Source organism: Rutilus rutilus (genome assembly GCF_951802725.1).
Source record: "Rutilus rutilus genome assembly, chromosome: 6".
NCBI lineage: Eukaryota > Metazoa > Chordata > Actinopteri > Cypriniformes > Leuciscidae > Rutilus > Rutilus rutilus.
The window spans coordinates 49351676-49375021 of NC_140214.1; the positions used below are offsets into that span (position 1 = coordinate 49351676).

At 37.6% G+C, this 23346-nt stretch overlaps 1 protein-coding gene across 1 annotated transcript in view; it reads right to left on the reverse strand.

Annotated features, from left to right (window-relative positions):
• Positions 1 to 23346, reverse strand: part of LOC311291902 (uncharacterized protein) — a 322068-nt gene that overhangs the window by 295688 nt on the left and 3034 nt on the right. Inside the window, exons 2-14 of the mRNA XM_084411257.1 lie at positions 21648 to 21776; positions 20947 to 21054; positions 20479 to 20586; positions 20147 to 20231; positions 19682 to 19877; positions 17757 to 19587; positions 15348 to 15518; positions 11617 to 11790; positions 10632 to 10802; positions 10037 to 10210; positions 9467 to 9640; positions 8931 to 9104; positions 7315 to 7488 (exon numbers count right to left, since the gene is read on the reverse strand). Of these exons, the coding sequence (XP_084267383.1) occupies positions 7315 to 7488; positions 8931 to 9104; positions 9467 to 9640; positions 10037 to 10210; positions 10632 to 10802; positions 11617 to 11790; positions 15348 to 15518; positions 17757 to 19587; positions 19682 to 19877; positions 20147 to 20231; positions 20479 to 20586; positions 20947 to 21054; positions 21648 to 21706 (3599 nt within the window). The 5' untranslated portion in view covers positions 21707 to 21776. The remainder of the gene's footprint in view (positions 1 to 7314; positions 7489 to 8930; positions 9105 to 9466; positions 9641 to 10036; positions 10211 to 10631; positions 10803 to 11616; positions 11791 to 15347; positions 15519 to 17756; positions 19588 to 19681; positions 19878 to 20146; positions 20232 to 20478; positions 20587 to 20946; positions 21055 to 21647; positions 21777 to 23346) is intronic.

Genomic DNA, 23346 nt, shown 5'->3' on the forward strand with positions numbered 1-23346 from the left:
TTGAGTCTCACAGGAGTGTGTGTGTGTTGAGTCTCACAGGAGTGTGTGTGTTGAGTCTCACAGGAGTGTGTGTGTTGAGTCTCACAGGAGTGTGTGTGTTGAGTCTCACAGGAGTGTGTGTGTTGAGTCTCACAGGAGTGTGTGTTGTTGAGTCTCACAGGAGTGTGTGTGTGTGTGTGTTGAGTCTCACAGGAGTGTGTGTGTGTGTGTGTTGAGTCTCACAGGAGTGTGTGTGTTGAGTCTCACAGGAGTGTGTGTGTTGAGTCTCACAGGAGTGTGTGTGTTGAGTCTCACAGGAGTGTGTGTGTTGAGTCTCACAGGAGTGTGTGTGTGTTGAGTCTCACAGGAGTGTGTGTGTTGAGTCTCACAGGAGTGTGTGTGTGTGTTGAGTCTCACAGGAGTGTGTGTGTGTTGAGTCTCACAGGAGTGTGTGTGTTGAGTCTCACAGGAGTGTGTGTGTTGAGTCTCACAGGAGTGTGTGTGTTGAGTCTCACAGGAGTGTGTGTTGAGTCTCACAGGAGTGTGTGTGTTGAGTCTCACAGGAGTGTGTGTGTTGAGTCTCACAGGAGTGTGTGTGTTGAGTCTCACAGGAGTGTGTGTGTTGAGTCTCACAGGAGTGTGTGTGTGTTGAGTCTCACAGGAGTGTGTGTGTGTTGAGTCTCACAGGAGTGTGTGTGTTGAGTCTCACAGGAGTGTGTGTTGTTGAGTCTCACAGGAGTGTGTGTGTGTGTGTTGAGTCTCACAGGAGTGTGTGTGTGTTGAGTCTCACAGGAGTGTGTGTGTTGAGTCTCACAGGAGTGTGTGTGTTGAGTCTCACAGGAGTGTGTGTGTTGAGTCTCACAGGAGTGTGTGTGTGTTGAGTCTCACAGGAGTGTGTGTTGAGTCTCACAGGAGTGTGTGTGTGTTGAGTCTCACAGGAGTGTGTGTGTGTTGAGTCTCACAGGAGTGTGTGTGTTGAGTCTCACAGGAGTGTGTGTTGTTGAGTCTCACAGGAGTGTGTGTGTTGAGTCTCACAGGAGTGTGTGTGTTGAGTCTCACAGGAGTGTGTGTGTTGAGTCTCACAGGAGTGTTGAGTCTCACAGGAGTGTGTGTGTTGAGTCTCACAGGAGTGTGTGTGTTGAGTCTCACAGGAGTGTGTGTGTGTTGAGTCTCACAGGAGTGTGTGTGTGTTGAGTCTCACAGGAGTGTGTGTGTTGAGTCTCACAGGAGTGTGTGTGTTGAGTCTCACAGGAGTGTGTGTGTTGAGTCTCACAGGAGTGTGTGTGTTGAGTCTCACAGGAGTTTGTGTGTTGAGTCTCACAGGAGTGTGTGTTGTTGAGTCTCACAGGAGTGTGTGTGTTGAGTCTCACAGGAGTGTGTGTTGTTGAGTCTCACAGGAGTGTGTGTTGTTGAGTCTCACAGGAGTGTGTGTGTTGAGTCTCACAGGAGTGTGTGTGTGTTGAGTCTCACAGGAGTGTGTGTGTGTTGAGTCTCACAGGAGTGTGTGTGTTGAGTCTCACAGGAGTGTGTGTGTTGAGTCTCACAGGAGTGTGTGTGTTGAGTCTCACAGGAGTGTGTGTGTTGAGTCTCACAGGAGTGTGTGTGTTGAGTCTCACAGGAGTTTGTGTTGTTGAGTCTCACAGGAGTGTGTGTGTGTTGAGTCTCACAGGAGTGTGTGTGTGTTGAGTCTCACAGGAGTGTGTGTGTGTGTTGAGTCTCACAGGAGTGTGTGTGTGTTGAGTCTCACAGGAGTGTGTGTGTTGAGTCTCACAGGAGTGTGTGTGTTGAGTCTCACAGGAGTGTGTGTGTTGAGTCTCACAGGAGTGTGTGTGTTGAGTCTCACAGGAGTGTGTGTGTTGAGTCTCACAGGAGTGTGTGTGTTGAGTCTCACAGGAGTGTGTGTGTTGAGTCTCACAGGAGTGTGTGTGTTGAGTCTCACAGGAGTGTGTGTGTTGAGTCTCACAGGAGTGTGTGTGTTGAGTCTCACAGGAGTGTGTGTGTTGAGTCTCACAGGAGTGTGTGTGTTGAGTCTCACAGGAGTGTGTGTGTTGAGTCTCACAGGAGTGTGTGTGTTGAGTCTCACAGGAGTGTGTGTGTTGAGTCTCACAGGAGTGTGTGTGTTGAGTCTCACAGGAGTGTGTGTGTTGAGTCTCACAGGAGTTTGTGTGTTGAGTCTCACAGGAGTGTGTGTGTTGAGTCTCACAGGAGTGTGTGTGTTGAGTCTCACAGGAGTGTGTGTGTTGAGTCTCACAGGAGTGTGTGTGTTGAGTCTCACAGGAGTGTGTGTGTTGAGTCTCACAGGAGTTTGTGTGTTGAGTCTCACAGGAGTGTGTGTGTTGAGTCTCACAGGAGTGTGTGTGTTGAGTCTCACAGGAGTGTGTGTGTTGAGTCTCACAGGAGTGTGTGTGTTGAGTCTCACAGGAGTGTGTGTGTTGAGTCTCACAGGAGTGTGTGTGTTGAGTCTCACAGGAGTGTGTGTGTTGAGTCTCACAGGAGTGTGTGTGTTGAGTCTCACAGGAGTGTGTGTGTTGAGTCTCACAGGAGTGTGTGTGTTGAGTCTCACAGGAGTTTGTGTGTTGAGTCTCACAGGAGTGTGTGTGTTGAGTCTCACAGGAGTGTGTGTGTTGAGTCTCACAGGAGTGTGTGTTGTTGAGTCTCATAGGAGTGTGTGTTGTTGAGTCTCACAGGAGTGTGTGTGTTGAGTCTCACAGGAGTGTGTGTGTTGAGTCTCACAGGAGTGTGTGTGTTGAGTCTCACAGGAGTGTGTGTTGAGTCTCACAGGAGTGTGTGTTGTTGAGTCTCACAGGAGTGTGTGTGTTGAGTCTCACAGGAGTGTGTGTGTTGAGTCTCACAGGAGTGTGTGTGTGTGTGTGTGTGTGTGTGTGTGTGTGTGTTGAGTCTCATAGGAGTGTGTGTGTGTTGAGTCTCACAGGAGTGTGTGTTGTTGAGTCTCACAGGAGTGTGTGTGTTGAGTCTCACAGGAGTGTGTGTTGTTGAGTCTCACAGGAGTGTGTGTGTTGAGTCTCACAGGAGTGTGTGTGTTGAGTCTCACAGGAGTGTGTGTCACCTGATTACGTAATGTAGAATAGTCACAAGAGAGAAGAAAATGTTAGATAAATATAGAGGACATATCTCACCAGAAAAATACACAACATATGTAAAAAAATGTAAAATAAAAATAATATATATATATAACAGATCAGAGTCACAAATGTATTCCAAAACATAGATTTTACAAAAAAATCTATAAATAATATTTTTTTAATATAAGACATAATTAAAAAAGACATAAAATATCAATGAAATATACAAATCAGAATCAACAATATATTCCCAATTCCAAAGCTTGGATTTCACACAAAACTAAATACATATTTATAATGAATTATTATATTAAGTATTATAAATAATTATTATACATCCTAAACCAACATTGATCATTCAATATCACATGTTTCTAATACGCATGCTAACACACACGCTGCTTTATTTAATTGTGAAGTCTGAGTCTCTTCCACCTTTATGAAACACATTTACACATGTATTTCTCCTCATAGACAGCAGTGAGACTCTTCTGTGGATCAGCTGATGGTTTCTGCTCCTCTCATGATCATTTCACACTACGATATAACACATCTATCAGAGTTTGGTGATCGATCTTCATCAGGGATGTTTGGTGATCGATCTTCATCAGGGATGTTTGGTGATCGATCTTCATCAGGGATGTTTGGTGATCGATCTTCATCTACTCTGTAAAGTGGAACAGAAGAGAAAACAATCAGAGTTCAGAGGAACAAAGTGCAAATTATTATATTTCAATTAGTTTTTTTCTTTGTAAAAATAAGTTAAATTGAATTCCTGTAATCAGATTAATTACTGACTCTACATGATCTTGCATAGATATTTGTGTTTTTAAATATAATAGATGTAAAGCATGAATCATGTTCATATGTGTGTGTGTGTGTGTGTGTGTGTGTGTGTGTGTCGGTGCGACTCCTATTGAGTCTCTGTAAAGGAGAAACTAGTGGTGCACGATATATCGGCCGCCGATATAATATCGGCCGATATGGTCATTTTTTTACACATCGGTATCGTTCCGATGTCAAAATATGGCCGATGTGAACAGGCCGATATTTAACGTGTGAAGCTGAAGAGGTTGATGTGAGAGAAATACACATTTCATACAGATGACATAAGCAGAGAACAGTCTGTTTTCTTTCATTTTGAATTGTTCTGTTTAAAAATAGAAGTTTCAAGCTTTCTATATATGTCTCAGGTCTGTGAGGCAGGTAGGTTTCGGTTCATTTATGAGACGCGCTCCAGGTTCACGCCCCGTCGCCTCTGTCCTGATTAAATATTTTCTAGTATATTTACTTTTTATTTATTAAATCCAATTCAATTCCTTGATGAAACATTGATCAAAATTAAGATACAATTAGGTTTCGGTTCATTTATGAGACGCGCTCCAGGTTCACGCGCCGTCGCCTCTGTCCTGATTAAATATTTTCTAGTATATATTTTTATTTATTAAATCCAATGCAATTCGTTGATGAAACATTGATCAAAATTAAGATACAATTAATACAAAACGAAATTAAATTTAAAGACAGGCTTTGTGCTTTCTGCTTGAGGTCTCTGTGAAAGTTTTAAAGCAGTTTTTAAGTGCCGAGAGCGCTCACGTCCGTAACATTGTTAATGCAGTCCAGTGCGACTTATGTTTTTTTCCTCCTCATGACACATTTTTGACTGATCGTTTTTTGACTCGTAGATATTTGAATATATTGCTTGATATATGATACCCATTCGAATTTGATTTTTCTCAAAAGTGACAGCGCGTGTGATTTGTGGATTCTGATAAGCGCGAGTGGAGAAACAGGCGTTTATTTATTCATTCTCAGTGTTGAGAAACGTAGCCTTCATGTGTTATTGTGTTAATAATAACTAAAGTAGCCTACCTAATTATGTTACATATTTATTTTGTATGAAAACTATCGCGTTCGTTACTTATGGATTAAAAAAGTAGGCTACCGGTGCTGCGCGAGCTCACAAACACGGACGCGCGCACATAGAGAGAGAAGATAATTGTAAAATGAAAACGGGCTAAGTTTAAATTTTGTTCTTGCTTGTTTGTTTTTTTCTGTCAAAATGTCAGAAAGCATTTTGTATTATCCATCCGTGTTTTTAAAATTCGTTAAATGACGGACGTTTTACTGTTAACACAGCCCATATGTCGGATTCGTCTTATAGCCTACTTGTTATTATTTTTAGAATAAGTGATTCGTTATGCTATTATTGGACTCCTGTCTATTCATTGTCAACTGTTTTCTATAAATATGTTTGTATTGGCTAACATTTATTCAGCTGCGTGTCCTGTTTAAAATGTGCAATGTTCAAACGCAAAGACAGTCACAAGAAGCCCTTTTCCCTGTGGTATTTTTTAGAATAATATTTGGATATTGGAATAATAAATGAAGTAGCCTATCTTAATTGTACACATGTTCCTGTTTTTTTTTGTTTTTTTTTACTGTTTTCTAAGGGTTTCTTAATTTTAGACAAGTTGACCAGCACACATTATATGCAATGTGTGTATGTGTGACATATTTTGCACACAGGTAAAGGTGCCCAATATCAGTCATTTCTAAAGTAAAAAAAATGTGTTTTGGAAAATAGCTCTTTATTTGATAATCATTAAAATTTGTTTTCTATACAGAGATATCGACATCGGTAAATATCGGTATCGACCATAACAGCAATATTAATATCGGTTATCGGTATCGGCCACAATTTTCACATCGGTGCATCCCTAGGAGAAACTAATGAGTGTACGGCGTATGGAATAAACCACAGGGAGCAAATACAAATGTTATTTTGAGTTCAAACACAAACCTTTAGTTAAAGCCGTTTGTCCTCTAGTTTAAACATGTTTGTAGGCTCTTAGTAAATAACTGAGAGTAAAGTAAGTGTAAAGTAGTGTGACGTGTTGCTTGTCCCAGTAAAAACACACTAGAGACAGAGACATTTCTCATGTGAGCTGGACGCTGTGAGCTGAAGCTGGAACTGCACTGATTTTAGCAGGAGTGCAGCGTTTTCCTACAATCTGACCAAGTCTGTTTTCACACTGAAATGATTCACTTCTACTGACACAGTTCATAAAGCAGGTGTTGATGTATAAAGCTGTGACAGTGAGCTTTTCTTCTCTTTCCTCCTTTGTGTTAAACATTTCAATAACTTCACATTTTGTTCTCACACAAACCCTTTGTTGCAATAAAGCTTAATGATAATTTCCTTTCACGAATGTTTGAAAGGTTTGTTCACATATCAGAGGTAAATGAAGATCTCTTTAATATCTCAGTGATGTTTCCTCACCTCAGGACACAGTTTGAGTCTCGTAGCTCGTCTCTGAGCCGCTGCTGTGAGTCTCCTATCTTATTGTCTCTCAGATCAAGCTCTTTTAGAAACTGCAGTGCTTTTGAGTTAGTCAAAGACTGAGTTAGAGAAGAAACATCTGTAATGCCACATTCATATAGACTAGAAAGACACAAACAGAGGAAGAGAGATTATCTTACAAACAAATCATGAATGTGAAGAATTTTACACAAATATAATGTGAACTCAGACTCATTGTGAGATATTGAGTATAAAGTGTTTTAGTTTAAAAACCCAGAAAGTGCACTGCTATAAACACTGAAACATAAGCCCTGCTGTCTTCAAATAAATAAACTTCAGTCACACTGTAATTGCTGTACAGTATAATGATACTAACTGTAGTTTCTCCAGCTTGAGTTGTGGGTTCATCAGTAGATCACTGAGGTTTTTCACTCCAGAGTCTCCTAGTTTATTCCCGCTCAGGTCCAGCTCTCTCAGGTGTGACGGGTTTGATCTCAGAGCTGAAGTCAGGATGAGACTCTGTTTCTCTGTAATACTGCAATCATACAGACTGAAGACAGAGAAATAACAATAGTTCACATCTATGATGATCATCTTATTGAAGAGCTACAGCAGCATTTAGTTTCCAATAGTCTGTTCTGAAACCCAGTCACACTAGTTCTGTGTGCTGGAAGACACTGTTTCTTCTCTTTCATTTTTAACTATTTATTTGACATCTCTCTTCTTTATTCTCTGTTGAAAAGGCAGATTTCTGCATGTACACAATCAGTACATTATATCAAATGCTGGAAATTAAACAATTACTAACTAGATAAAAACATAAAACTGTGAGCAATAGGGGAAACCCAGAAAGTGCACTGCTATAAACACTGAAACATAAGCCCTGCTGTCTTCAAATAAATAAACTTCAGTCACACTGTAATTGCTGTACAGTATAATGATACTAACTGTAGTTTCTCCAGCTTGAATTGTGGGTTCATCAGTAGATCACTGAGGTTTTTCACTCCAGAGTCTCCTAGTGTATTCCTGCTCAGGTCCAGCTCTCTCAGGTGTGACGGGTTTGATTTCAGAGCTGAAGTCAGGATGAGACTCTGTTTCTCTGTAATACTGCATCCATACAGACTGAAGACAGAAAGAGAAAATGACTCAGATCTATGATGATCAACTAACGTGTTCATCTTCATCCAGCAGACTTTTGATGACAAATAAACAGGGATATCAAGGTAAAGGTCACATGGAGAAAGACTACACATTGTTCATTTAAATATACTACCAACATTGTAACAATACAAAGGTTGAAAGCGTTGATGTATTTATGTTTACACATTCATGTCATATAATTTTTAAAGGGTCATGAAACCCCGAAACACATTTTTTGATCACGTGACACGTAACCTTTCCAACCTGATGATGTAATACGTGGCACATCTCAGAGATGGTACAAGACAAGCATTTGTGGTTAAAAAGTATATATATATATATATATATATATATATATATATATATAAACCAAAATACAGTGAATAGTCTTCTTGGCGCGCCTACTTTTGAAAGTCAACATTTAGATTATGTGAACAAAGTTAAATGCATTATAAAGGCCTGGGTCACTGTGGAATAAATCACAACGTGTTTCATGATAAAACCGTGACTTTAGTTTACAGTCCGGTAAATACAGCAGGTTATAGTAAATTATTTCACAGACCCCCTGGCACTCGAGGACTGAAAGCCTCATAAGAAAGCCCTGTCGAGGCTCTTCCCCGGTGCGGGTCGTGTCGAGCCATTAGTCTGGGTGTTTGATGAGGAAAAGATGAAATGTAGTAGTTGCAATAAACGCGTTATGAATCTGCACAACTGCAGCAGCGGAGGACTTTTATTCTGCTGAGCGGATCTGAGGAACAACTGATGACGGGACAGTTTGATCTTCGGCTGACAAATCAGAGGAAAGGAGCGTTTCATTCCCGCCCACGTGTAGAAATCCAATATTCCAGCTGTTTATAAATGTTTCTACCGGAGAACGAAAGGCGAAAAATCAAGCTGAATACTTGTTTCTAGTTTTTTTTTTTTAAATAAAAAAATGAAAAAGGAAGTGTTTTCTCGTTTTTCTACTTCCAATATTAAATCGAAAAACGAATGAACGCAACGTACACGGTCCGTGTATCATCTGATCATTTCATTTCCTGTTTGGAATGGAATAACGAGAAATTAAAAAAGACGGATCGTTTATTCGTTGTTTTGTTTTAGTTTAATAAACGGAAAATGAGATTTCGGCTCGATTTAAAAAATTTTGTTTGTGGTTTACAAATCGGTTTATAGCTTTGATATTTCGTTCGCACATGTGGGCGGCGCTGAAATGCCCCTTTCATCTGATTGGTCAAACCACTTCGTCTTCAGTACAGCCAGAATAAGAGTCCGTACGGCACACTCACATCCCACTTTAACCCCCTGTGAGCAATAGGGAAACCCAGAAAGTGCACTGCTATAAACACTGAAACATAAGCCCTGCTGTCTTCAAATAAATAAACTTCAGTCACACTGTAATTGCTGTACAGTATAATGATACTAACTGTAGTTTCTCCAGCTTGAGTTGTGGGTTCATCAGTAGATCACTGATGTTTTTCACTCCAGAGTCTCCTAGTGTATTCCAGCTCAGGTTCAGCTCTCTCAGGTGTGACGGGTTTGATCTCAGAGCTGAAGTCACATCAGAACAACCTTCATCTGTCATATCACAGTAGCTTAACCTACATTAGCAGAGAGAGAGAAGAAAATAAGACAGAAGAAAAGAAAACTCTTTATTCTGTAAAGTTACAACATCTTCATAAGCAAATAAAGCAGAGGAAGAGAGATCATTATCTTTATTACACACACATCTCTCTTCTTTATTCTCTGTTGAAAAGGCAGATTTCTGCATGTACACAATCAGTACATTATATCAAATGCTGGAAATTAAACAATTACTAACTAGATAAAAACACATAAAAATGTGAGCAATAGGGAAACCCAGAAAGTGCACTGCTATAAACACTGAAACATAAGCCCTGCTGTCTTCAAATAAATAAACTTCAGTCACACTGTAATTGCTGTACAGTATAATGATACTAACTGTAGTTTCTCCAGCTTGAATTGTGGGTTCATCAGTAGATCACTGAGGTTTTTCACTCCAGAGTCTCCTAGTGTATTCCAGCTCAGGTCCAGCTCTCTCAGGTGTGACGGGTTTGATCTCAGAGCTGAAGTCAGGATGAGACTCTGTTTCTCTGTAATTCTGCATCTATTCAGACTGAAGACAGAGAAATAACAATAGTTCACATCTATGATGATCATCTTATTGAAGAGCGACAGCAGCATTTAGTTTCCAATAGTCAGTTTAAAACCCAGTCACACTAGTTCTGTGTGCTGGAAGACACTGTTTCTTCTCTTTCATTTTTAACTATTTATTTGACATCTCTCTTCTTTATTCTCTGTTGAAAAGGCAGATTTCTGCATGTACACAATCAGTACATTATATCAAATGCTGGAAATTAAACAATTACTAACTAGATAAAAACATAAAACTGTGAGCAATAGGGAAACCCAGAAAGTGCACTGCTATAAACACTGAAACATAAGCCCTGCTGTCTTCAGATAAATAAACTTCAGTCACACTGTAATTGCTGTACAGTATAATGATACTAACTGTAGTTTCTCCAGCTTGAATTGTGGGTTCATCAGTAGATCACTGAGGTTTTTCACTCCAGAGTCTCCTAGTTTATTCCCGCTCAGGTTCAGCTCTCTCAGGTGTGACGGGTTTGATCTCAGAGCTGAAGTCAGGATGAGACTCTGTTCCTCTGTAATACTGCAATCATTCAGACTGAAGACAGAAAGAGAAAATGACTCAGATCTATGATGATCATCTAACGTGTTCATCTTCATCCAGCAGACTTTTGATGACAAATAAACAGGGATATCAAGGTAAAGGTAACATGGAGAAAGACTACACATTGTACATTTAAAGGAGCCGTATGTAAGATTGTGGCCAAAACTGGTACTGCAATCACTTTCAAATTACTGTAGAGCGGTGTATCCCCTCCCCATTTGTGAAATACGAAGATTAAATTGAATGGGGTTATGAACAGTTCTGATTCTGATGTCAGGAAAAAACATTGTTCTGCCTCTACAGAAACTGCAATAATTATTGACCCATGATCAAACTGTCTGTCTGGAAATATTATCATCAGCTAACATTACAACTAAAAGTAAAGAGATATTATAAATAAAAGAGCAATACTCACGTCAGTGTGTTGAGTTGACAGTGTTTATCCTGCAGTAGAGCAGCGATCTGATCCACTCGTGTGTCTCCTAGTTCATGTCCTCTCAGATTCAGCTCTCTCTGGAGTAACGGGTTTATACCCACAACTCTATTCACATACTGACAGGCTTCCTCTGCAGCAGGACTCACAAACCTGCAGAAGAGGCAATTCAGGTATCAACTAAATGTCCATTGCATTACAAAAATTATTGATACAATAAAACAAAATGTATGTATTGTTTTAAAAACAAGCTTAAGTTAGTTTAAGTTCATTTAGATGTCAAATTTTTCTTTAAACATTTAAATACACAAATAAATATATATTTAAAAGAAACTAGAGCAACACTCAGTCCTAAAGCAAACTCATAACTCTGATGGTGGTGGTTGAGGAGAGATTCCCTGATATGATTGTAAAGCGCTTTGGGTGTACAGTAGTACATATGAAAGCGCTATATAAATGCCTCATTCATTCATTCATTCATAACAACAGAAACGTCTCACAGAGCAGAAGGGCAAAAGCTCACTAGATCATGATTATCAGTGTGAATACAGAGTGTGAAATTAAGATCTTTCTGTCTTTAAAGCAGGAGGAGTGAGAAACATCAGCACAGAGAAAACTGGCTTGTGAAACTGCATGTTTGTGGACATCTGGAGACTCATTGACCTGCTGTAGAGAGATGCAGTGGATCTGGACTTGATGGAAAACTATTATTGTTAATTATCAAGGTATACTCCTGAATGTCAGCACATATACTGACCCATAATGTCTATTTGACCTGTAGCTCGTATCACAACTAAACTGTGTTGACGGTTATCATCATCATGACAAAACCGGCAGAATCTGATCTGATCTTGATCATTTTGATGCAACAAATTGTCCAGCTTATTATATAACTAAAATAATATACTAGTTACGAATATTTAGCCTGCATATAGCTAATTTAGTTAATTATTTGATCCCGTCTCACCTCAGTGTCTTCAGTTGACAGTCTGGATCCTGCAGTAAATCATTGAGCTGCTTCACTCCTGATTGTCCAGGATCATTTCCTGTGAGATCCAGCTCTATCAGGTGTGAAGGGTTTGATCTCAGAGCTGAAGCCAGAGCTTTATAACCTTCTTCTGTCACACTGCAGTTAGAGAGTCTAGAACAGAGAGGAAAACACTCAGCTGATTAATCAGTTAAACCTGAACAATATAAATCCTTAAACTGAATTTTATTTTATTCTTTGTACAAATGTATTGAAAGTCAGTTGCAAAAACTGACACCTGAATATGGAGGCAAACAAAAGGCTCAGAGAACATTAATATGTTAGATGTCAACATCCCTTTCAAGATTGCAATTATCTAAAACTGTACAGCTCTGAAAGTCTATGATCTGAATGATCCACAACAAGCACCCTGAAAATGGTCGGAAAATTAGAAAATTAAAGTTTGGGAATGGCCCAATAAAGTCTTCAATTCCATTAAAATGCTGTGGAAGGACTTGAAACACAGCTCATGCTGGAAAGCCTACAAATGTCACTGAGCTGAAGCAGCTTTGCAAGGATGAGTGAGACAAACGGAACAAAATACCTTCACAGTGGTGTAAAACACTCATAAACTACAGGAAGTGTTTAGTCGAGACTCGCTGCAAAGCTGAAAGCAGAATCAAAGACACACAGCTCCCTCAAAAGCACTAAAATACATTAATCCTGTCACATAAAATATTAAGATAAGTGATTTCTACCAGATTTCCCCTCGTTTCTGTGGCAGATTCACCAGCTCTAACAGAATCATCTGAATTCTGACTCAACACTAGGTATGCAAATAACGATAAAATCACTAAATTATTAATTACTATAAACAAAAACAGCCCAATTTAAGTGTTAACTTAAAAGTAGTAGAATATACATATTTAGAAAATACTTTATCCACTAAATATTATAATCCCCTGCAATTATTTGCATTACAGTGCAGCACCAAATGAATGCAGCACAAAATGAATGCTTAATGTCACTTCAGTATTACTGTGCGTTCACACCGGACGCGAATAGCATGTCAAATTCGCGCCTGCCGCGTCTAGTTATACGCTTGACCACTTTGTGTTAATTCTCTTTATTCTCTAATTAAATAGCTCTTGACGCGCGTAAAAACAAAAGTTTTTAGAGGCGAAATCCGGAGGCGAAAGTTTCGAAACCCGTTGGCGGCCATCTTTTTTAGATGTTTATCGAGCATTAGCATTAGCATTATTCGAGAGAGTCACCGCTCATATCAGTGTTAATTTCGTTAATGAAAACTATGACGAAAAATGTTCGTTGACGACCTTTTTTCCCCTGACTAAGACAAGACGATGAGAGACGACACCCACGTCATTAAACGATAACTGTGACTATTTCAACACATGCAATATCGTTGACGAAAAAAGACGAGACTGAAATATGTTTAAACATTTTTTAAACTTAACCAAAACCACTTGTTTGTGTCAAATAAAGGAGACGACAACACATTGTTTTTTACGAGCGCTCAGGCTTACGGTTGCCAGATTTTAATAATTAAACCCCCAGTCAGAGCTTCACTGTTAAAAGAACACGTTTTCTACCCGGTCTTTTCAATAGTATCTGGCAACCATGCGCGCGCGCTCTCTCTACACTGCTGAAGAAGTGCGGATGATCTGAAAACACAGACGAGTAAGCTGGAGTTCAGCGATCTTCATTTGAGATTTTCTACTTAAATTAAAGTGTCGTTCAGTCGGTCTGTGTTCTGCCACAAGCCGTTTGCGCTATCTGTGCGACTAAATCTGCGATCAAAATATAGGCTGATATCCAGCAGTGTTTTTAATGTTGATCATATTATACGAGCAAGAATGTAATGTTTCCTGAATAATATCCACACGATTTCATATGTGACATTGATTTTATACAACAGTTCAAGAAACATTAAATAATGTACTACATTTAACAGTATTGTCAGTAGGCTTATTGCTCTATTTTGCAACGAAAGCCACAACAGAACTGCAGCACACTGTGGTGATTCGTGAACGAATCTGTGGCTTTGAACGAATCGTGAGATTCAATGACCCGTTCATAAAAATAGCAGCTTGCTTCGTTACTGAATGAATGAATGAATGACTCCATGACTCACTCATGAAGACAGTGACTTACTACTGGCTTTAATGTAATATTTTAAAAGTACCGGTATCACTTCGTTTTTACCATCATTGCATATTTATTGAAAAAAAAAAATATATATATATTGTCCCTTAATGGAAAAAGTGTGACTGCAGTCTAAGTGGAAGAGAGCTGCATAGGGGGTACCAGAGGGTATAGGGCACTCTAAAAACCACTGAACTAAGGAAAAGGGGTATGTAGAATTGCACAAGTGCTACTGCTAAAGAGTGCAATGTCAATACAGCCTGTTACCTTAATTTACATTTCTCATAAGCTTAACTGAATTGGCCTAGAGATAAAAAAATGTAGGAAATTTTTTGTCTAAAGACTACATATAAATAGCTACCAAAATTAATGTCGGTAACTGCAGTTTGACTAAAAGTTGACAAAAAATGCAATGACTTTTCATCAACTAAAACTAGACTAGGCACCTAATCTGTCATTTATTTTTGTTTTGATAATAAATGGAGCCAGCCTCCAAAAGTGAAACCTGTCCTGTGATTTTTTTTTGTTTTTTTGTTTTTATACACTAAATTGTGTTTGTTGTCTTTACATTAGATTAATAATGTTTCATATATCTAGAATAGATATGGAATAAATAGCATTCAATACAAAATTAGTATCTCTCATATATTGAAATCGAGTTTTTATGTGAAAGATTTGCTTTGTTGTGCATTTTAGTCATATTACAAAATAATTTATTGAGGCCAAACATAAAATAACATTATAAACTGTCACTTCACCACGTGACAGCAGCAAACAGGCTCCTGATTGGTTAACGCGGCGCGAATTGACGCAGAAGTTTAGATTTTTCAACTCGGGCGGCAGACGCGAATGCACAGAAAGCACTAATAAAATAATTTGCGCTTAACGCGCCAGACGCTCAATTCGCGCCATTCGCACGAACTTGACGCGCGAATGAGGCGTATTCTCGTCTACCTCGCCGCGCTCTACGCCTCATTCGTGCCGCAGGAATTTTTTTTACGCGCATAACGCGTCTTTGCATTGACTTAACATTGAAATCACTCACGCCTGACGCGCTATTCGCGTCCGGTGTGAACGCACCATTACTCAGTGAAAAAAACAGCACAACGACAACCTCGCTTATATTGAACATCAAACTTTTATCAACAAAACAAATAAGACAGATGGCATAGTATACCCCCATTGTAACACTGAGAAATGAAGGTCTTTGGATTTCCCCCTAAATTTAAAACAAATTCTTAGTTTGTGGTTCATTAGTATTAATGAAAATACATCAATAATAAAATAGTACAATCATAAATTCACTTATATTAAACATTGGACTTTTATTAACAAAATTGATAAGAAGGATGATATGCTATACCCATATTGTAACAAATAAATAAAAGATCTTTGGATTGCTTAGTTTGTGGCTCATTATTATTTTGAATGAAAAACACAACAACAATAGAACAAAGACAAACCTTCATAACTTCATCAAATTCTTATTCATAACTTTTAGCCTCCGGGATCGTCCTGTCAGTCATTGCACCTTACTTTAGTCATGTGACTCCTGTGGCTCAACTTACCTCAGTATCTCCAATTTACACTTTATATTCTTCAGTCCAGTGCAGAGCAGCTTCACTCCTGAATCCTGCAGATTATTATTGGTCATGTTCAGCTCTTTCAGATTGGTGTCTGATCCAAGAACTGCAGCCAGAGCTGAACAGCTTTTTTCTGTTACGTTACAATCATTTAACCTACAATAAATCACAACACAGAATTAGATGGAACACATACAATACATTTTCTAAATACAAATATTAAATACATGTTCCATTATTATTTTTTACATAAACAGCATACAATGCATTCAAACAGCATTCATCTACAAAAAATACTATTTCCTGTACATTAGTATTTTTTATTCAGTGACAAATTTAATAGATAAAATGAAGCATGTTTGAAAAATTTTTTTTTTATAGCTATAGGATTTCTTCTCTATTTCTGTCAGCTGATGGAGTTTGGGTTTTTGCCACTGTTGTCTCTGGCTTCCTTAGTTGGAGACACTTAATATTCAACACTATTATTGACTTGACTGCACCGACACTATTAGATGAGACAGTTCACACTTTTATGGTAAGTTAAAGGCCTTTCACTATAATACTAAAAATGCCTTCATTCACATGTACACATGTCTTTTTGATATAAAATCTTTAATGATTTAAGTAAAGCTAAGATTACTTAAACCTAAGAAATTGTTTTTGTTTTTAATATTTCAAGATAAAGTTTAACCGACGACTGATGCCGATATCTTAGAGAGCAGGGTGATCAATGGGTGATATATCATTAATTTAAAGATAGTAAAAAAGCATCTATAACAATTACTGAAATTAAATGTATAGTTATTTTACTTAATATTTACTACATTAGAAAAAAAATATGAAAAAAAAAAGATTTTGAACTAAGTTCAAAAAAGTAAACTTTTTTGTATAAAAAAAATCTTAATGTGTACACTAAATATGATACAACAGGCTTTTGATAAATGTTTTTTGTAAATCTCTCGATCTACATGTTACATTACATTATTATTACATTAAACTACTGTATTTTTCACCAATAAAGTAATTGTTTAAAAATATATGAATATATGAATAAAAAGGAAGTAAACACTGTAACAGGGCACTCAGTAATCTGGTAATATCGTGCGTACTGGTAATCATATTTTTTCAAATAAAGACAAGGTAATGCTAATATTACATACAGCACACAGTGAAAACTATATGAATATGACACAGTGGATATAGCACAGCATATTTTAATATGAAGGATTTAAAGTTTTTCGATCGCGTCTCCTGTGAAGCTGATCTTCTGTTGGCATTCACTCACTTCACTCGACCGTCACTCGCAGTAACACGTTTATCAGGCTACAAATGCACACCTCACAAGATATCACAGCTGGATTCCATTAAATCTGCAAGGTTTGTGATATTAAATGTTCATTAGATATTCAGAGATTTGTTTAAATGATGTAGATGCGCATTTGCTGAATGTTGACAGTAAATGAGAAAGTATTTTAGCCGGATTGTTTGCCTTTTCTGCAACAAATAATATAAAAGCAACGCTTTACTTTTTCGCATACCATTTACTTTCTTTGTTTACCAGTTCTGTCTAACAAAGTATTAGATATGACTGACAGAGATTGTAAACTAATGAAGACAGAGAATGTGAGTGAGCGCTGTATGATCAGGCGCTGGTGTTCTCAGCACCGCCCGTCAAAATAAAAGTCCGGAGCGCCGTCAAAATAAAAGTCCCGCTTCCAACACAATCAGAAAAACGTATCGGCCGATGCCGATATTTTAAAAGTGCCAAATATCGGCCGATATATCGGTCGACCACTAATGACGATGATGACTAAACAGGTGACACAACTGAACTGATAATGACGGTAACCATAGAAACAACGGAGTGGCGGGAAAAGAACAAAGGCAAACAGGAACCAAGCAAAACTTAAACTGAAAGTCCAAACAAACGCTGACACGTGACAGGGACAACTAATATATGATGTGGTAATATATATGTACTTTATTTAAGCCTGTTTTATAAAAATCTCAATGTTTTATATTATAACCTTTCAGAATGTCATCTTATTTGTTGGCAATATAAATAACATCTGTACCAAATTACATTATTTCACCCCAGTTTGGGTATATCAATAAAATAAGTATGAACATGAGCTAATATATAATTCTATACAAGTCATTAAAGTCTGGTGTATCATATGATACAAGACAAACATGGTCTTTGATATTTTGTCTAAAAGGTTTGATAAACTCTTTTTTGTCTCCAAAAAAAACAAAAAAAACATCCAGACTATTATTTCATATGTCAGGCTTTACAGGGATAGGTTCATGTTCATGATGAGGAATCACTAGAGAGTAATGTAGATAAATACATTTTTCAGAGCAAAACATGACAAAATATATTAAAAGACTTACAGAGCTCTTCTGGAGGTTTTGATGACTGCCGATAATCTAATGAGACACTCGTCTGATTTCTTGAATTTCTGAAGCTCAAACTCCTCCAGCTCTTCCTCTGATGTCAACAACACAAAGACTAAAGCAGACCACTGGGCAGGTGAAAGGTCACCAGATGAGAGACTGCCTTTGCTAAGGTGGGTCTGAATCTCTTTCACCAGAGTTTGGTCATTCAGTTCATTCAGACAGTAGAACAGATTGATGGATCTCTCTGCAGGAAGATCATCTTCTAGTTTCTGCTTGATGTACTGAACTATTTCCTTGTTGCTCTGGTCATTGCCGCCTTGCTGTGTCAACAGACCTCGTAAGAGTCGTCGATTGGACTGGAGTGACAGACCGAGGAGGAAGCGAAGGAAAAGGTCCAGGTGTCCATTGTCACTCTCGAGCGCCTTGTCCACTGCAGTCTTGAGGAAATCAATCATGGTTTCATTTCTGTTTTCCTGTTCTGTAGACTCATGATCAAACACACTTGTCTTGTTGATGTCTAGAAACAGATGTGCATAAAGGGCTGCAATAAACTCTTGAATGCTCAAGTGAACAAAGCAGTACATGGTACCAAGAACGATCCCTGTTTCCTGCTTAAAGATCTGGGTACACATGCCTGAGTACACTGATGCCTTATAGACGTCAATACCACAGGCTTCCAGGTCTGTGTCATAGAAGATCAGGTTGTTTCTTTCCAGCTGATGAAATGCCAGTTTCCCCAGTGAAAGGATGGCGTCTTTATCCCAGGAAACATCTGGTGTGTATTCTCCATCATACTTTCGGCGGCTCTGCTGGATCTGGAAGCGGAGAAAGTGTGTGTACATTTGTGTCAGATTCTTGGGAGTGTCTTCAGTGTTTGATTCCTGCAGTGTTTTAGAGATCTCATCAGCCTGAGTGTTTTTCACATCATTATTTCTTTTCTCCTCCAGAATGTTCTGGAGAACCGTGGCTGAAATCCAGCAGAAGACTGGGATGTGGCACATGATAAAGAGACTCTTTGACTGTTTAATGTGATCTAGGATTGTGTTGGCCTGATTCTGATCAGTGAATCTTTTTTTGAAGTACTCGTCCTTCTGTGCGTCACTGAATCCTCGTATCTCTGTCAGCCGGTCGACACAGTCAGGAGGAATCTTACTGGCAGCTGCTGGTCTGGTGGTGATCCAGATGAGAGCAGAAGGAAGCAGATTTCCCTTCATGAGGTTTGTTAGGAGAACATCCAGAGAGGCTGGTGACGATACATCACGCCACATCTCATTACAGTCAAACTTCAGAGGAAGGCGACATTCGTCCAGTCCATCAAGGATGAAGAGCACTTTGAACTGATTCCTTCTTGTAAGGTTCAGTCCTTTTGTCTCTGGGAAGAATTGAGTTATAAGGTCCATCAAACTTAGTTTTTCTTTCTCCTTTAAGTTCATCTCTCTGAATGGAAGAGGAAATATGAAGCGGATATCTTGATTTTCTTTTCCTTCAGCCCAGTCCAGAACAAACTTTTGCACAGAGACTGATTTCCCGATGCCAGCGACTCCTTTTGTCAGTACAGTTCGGATCTCCTCGTCTTGTTCAGGAGCTTCAAACAAATTTGTGCATTTAACCTGTATCTCTTGTGCCTCATGACGCCTGGAAGCAACTTCAATCTGTCTCACCTCATGTTCAGTATTGACCTGTTCACTGCCACCCTGAGTGATATAGAGATCTGTGTAGATGTTATTCAGAAGTGTGGAGTCACCTTGCTTCGCAATTCCTTCAAACACACATTGATACTTCTTCTTTAGGCCACATTTCAGCTGAGGAATGAGGAACAGCTCATCTAAACACAGGAACAGAAAATAGATAGTTTTAGTCTTAATTTTCTCTCCTACATTTATAAGAGACAATCAGACAGATGATCATGAGTCTCTAACCTTCTAGAGCATCAGCAGCTTCATCTTCCTTCATCTCTCTCAGGTAATGTAGTGTGAGATCAAGAGCTGATTCTGTGATACTGGATCTGTTCTCAATAAAGTCCTTCACAAAGTGTTGTGTGTTCTCCTTTTGTAATATTTTCTTAAACTTCTCCAGCTCATTCTTCAGAAACGTGATTATTTTGCTCTCAAGATCCTACAAACAAAAGTAAGAGAAAAGATACAATTTAAACCAAATTGTACATCTACATTTGGTCAACACAATTTATTCAATAACTATAATATCTATACAAAAATCCAGTTAAAAGACTAACATGCTAACCAGCTGATATTTTTAACAAATAGAAAAATAAAAAGTGCTTCAAAGGACAAAATGGGTCTGGAGGAATTAAATAAAATGTCTTTGTTCAATAACATATTTGTTTGTTAGAAATATTAAACATTTATAAAAATGTGTTTTCCTACCTGGAAGATTCCTAGAAGATTGTGTTTGGAATTCTCGTAGTTCCTGTGAGTCTGAACGTCTGAGTCTAATGTCTCATATTGAAGCCTGTAATCAAATACATAAAAATAAATATTGATTTTCCAGGCAAAATTTCACAGAAAGAGACTAAGCATTAGCTGTGAATACTCTGATAAATATTTATCAGAGTATTAAATGATAAATATCATGATAAATGATTCAATGATAAATAATGATAAATATTGGATTTAAAAATGTTTCATGATTGATATTCACTGATACAACTTTTAAACACAGTCAATGTGTGACAAAAAATGAGAAACTCATGAAATACCTTTTATTAGATGATGGTGTTTTCCCACTGAAGTCTGGTGGTACATCACCTTTAGACCAATCACTCTTCAGAGACACAGAGCTGGACACATGTGAGCCTGATCTTACACTGATGACACAAAGAACAGAGAGAGAGAGAAAACACTTTAGTACAGGAGATGCTTTAGGCTCATTTGAAAAGGTTTAATGTTGCAAATAGTAATTAAATGCAGTATAGCTGTGCATTTGTCCATTTATGACTACAGTCGGATGGATAAACATATACGTTTAGTTTCATGATCTATTTTCCATAGTGTATTTGTGTCTCCTTGTGTCTGCCTGTGTAATTGTGTTACTGGAATGAGTTTCATAAGGTTCCCAGGAATTGAGTTTTATTGTGGCTTAATGTTTTATTCAGTCAAGTTTAATCACATACACCACTGTAGACAAATAATACAACAATATAATGTAATGTAAACACACAAAATACCTTTTATTAGATGATGGTGTTTTCTCACTGAAGTCTGGTGGTACTCCACCTTTAGACCGATCACTCTTCAGAGACACAGAGCTGGACACATGTGAGCCTGATCTTACACTGATGACACAAAGAACAGAGAGAGAGAGAAAACACTTTAGTAAAGGAGGATCAACTGTGTGTGAAACACATCTGTGTCTTTATCTAATCCTCCACAGAAATACACACACTCACACAATTCACTGTTTAATAGTTAACTACTATTTTATTTACTGGCTCACATTAGTTTAACGATTTCTTTAATATACATGAGATAGATTTAATATGTTAAAAAATACTTCACTCTAATTTAAGAGAACATGTCAAGTTTGTGTTTATTGACAGAAATAAAGAGCAGAAATGTCTGTGTGACACAGTTTTGTTACCATACTTGAATTAAATTAAGTGTATAGGTGTTTCCTAATGTCTGTCAATAATTGTATGATCTAAAAACTAAAGTCATTTATTTGGATTAATTCAGCGTATAGGTTATTAAATTATTAACTGTGATATTTTCTATAGAGCAAACAGGCTTTATAGACAATGTCAGCGTTAATTTAAGAAGTTAAAAACTGAAGTTGTGCAAATATAAACCAATGCTTAAAGTTGTGTTATTGACAGGGAAACACAAAGTCCAGTGGAGTTTAACCTGATGAAAACAGACGCAGTCTTACCTGTGTTTCTCTGAGAGACTCATCTGAGAGAGAGAGTCCTTTCCTCTTTCCTCTGACATACTGCAGCTAAACTGACACTGAAAACTGATCAGCACTGCTTTCTGAAAACACTCAATCCTTCAGCATCACCTGGAAATGACACCATTTTACACAGATGAAGAACATCTTATTTTAGACAATAATGAAGAATGCTGAGTTATCATCAACAACAGCAACAACAAAAACTATCTAGAAAATAAAGTGAGTTACAGACAAATATATTGCCATGTAAAATAACCAAATGGTCTTAATCATTTCTGATTGTTTAATGAGTTTAACTGACTCTAAATATGAATATCTTTGAGGGAAAAACATTGTGTTTAAAACTTTGAGTGGGAAAATTGAAGCTGATTTGTAATATTCTCTATTACAGTTTTATATCATTTTACAATCATTTTTACCCAATCTTTATTAATTGTTGAATCGTTTGTCATTTAATCATTACTTCAAGTTCACAATGATGATTTATTTCATTACTTTTAAATGATCCTAAAATAACTGATTGAATAAAAGTAACCATAATTATAACGGTCATACTGTATAACTGCTAATCATTATCTTATATATATATATATATATGAACTGAGATATTCAGTTTAATAACAGCAGATTGTTGTTCACTGACGTCAGGCTTCATCTGTCGGTCTACTGTAAATGTCTGCTTCAAAAATACTTTCGATTTCACATCACAAAAACAACAGCCTAAAACTGAAGAGGAAATGGGAGAAAACTTTCAGAAACATATTCGTGTTCAATAAACCTTTCTCAATAAAACTTCATGTTTTTACTTCAAAAGATTGTAATTTCTGGCAGATTCTTCGTCTGTTCGGAGTAGCAGAAGAACAGCCTTCTGTAACTTCAGATTTAAATCTCGCTTAATATACAATATAAAGTTCCTAATAATTACAAATGACTGTAATGGAGAATGTATTAAACTTACTTGCAGTCTTGTCCACTAAGAAGAGAATGTATAAGTATTTTAAACCAGTGGCGGACTGGGACAATAATTCAGGCCGGGAATTTGACTCCACTGCCAGGCCACCTCTGTTGCTGCAGTCACCACCACCCTATTCATGTAATCTACTGGACTGATAAACTTGTAGGCTAACCCTATTAATGTACAGGTAGACTACCAGATGCAATATAAATGAATAAAAAAATAACCCTTAAAAACTCACTAGGAATACACCATTTATACTACCAAACCAATGACAAATAGAAAATTGGCTTTTTAAAAGAGATAATAAGAGACACATTCACATGTTGAAATATTTACATTTTATGTATTTTCAGTGCTCAACTCTAGGGGTGGGCGATATGGCAAAAATATAATATCACGATTTTTTTCAGAAAAATCACGATTCACGATTTTATCACGATTCTTTTTTTAATGTTGGTTTTACTATTTTGTGACTGAGCATTACAGCCAAACTAATGTCCATATTTTAAAAACAAAGCCTTAGGTAACAAAATATAAAATAAAAAAGAATAGCAGACAGGGGCGAAGATATTTTTTTTGTCATTTTCTTTGTTATTAAATATTAAGATCAAAGATACACATTACACATACACAACTTAATATACAAATAAATAAACAGTGCTTTATGTTTTCAGCTGCAGTAGGTGTATTTAACAGTAGCATTGAAGAAAGTACTTAAAA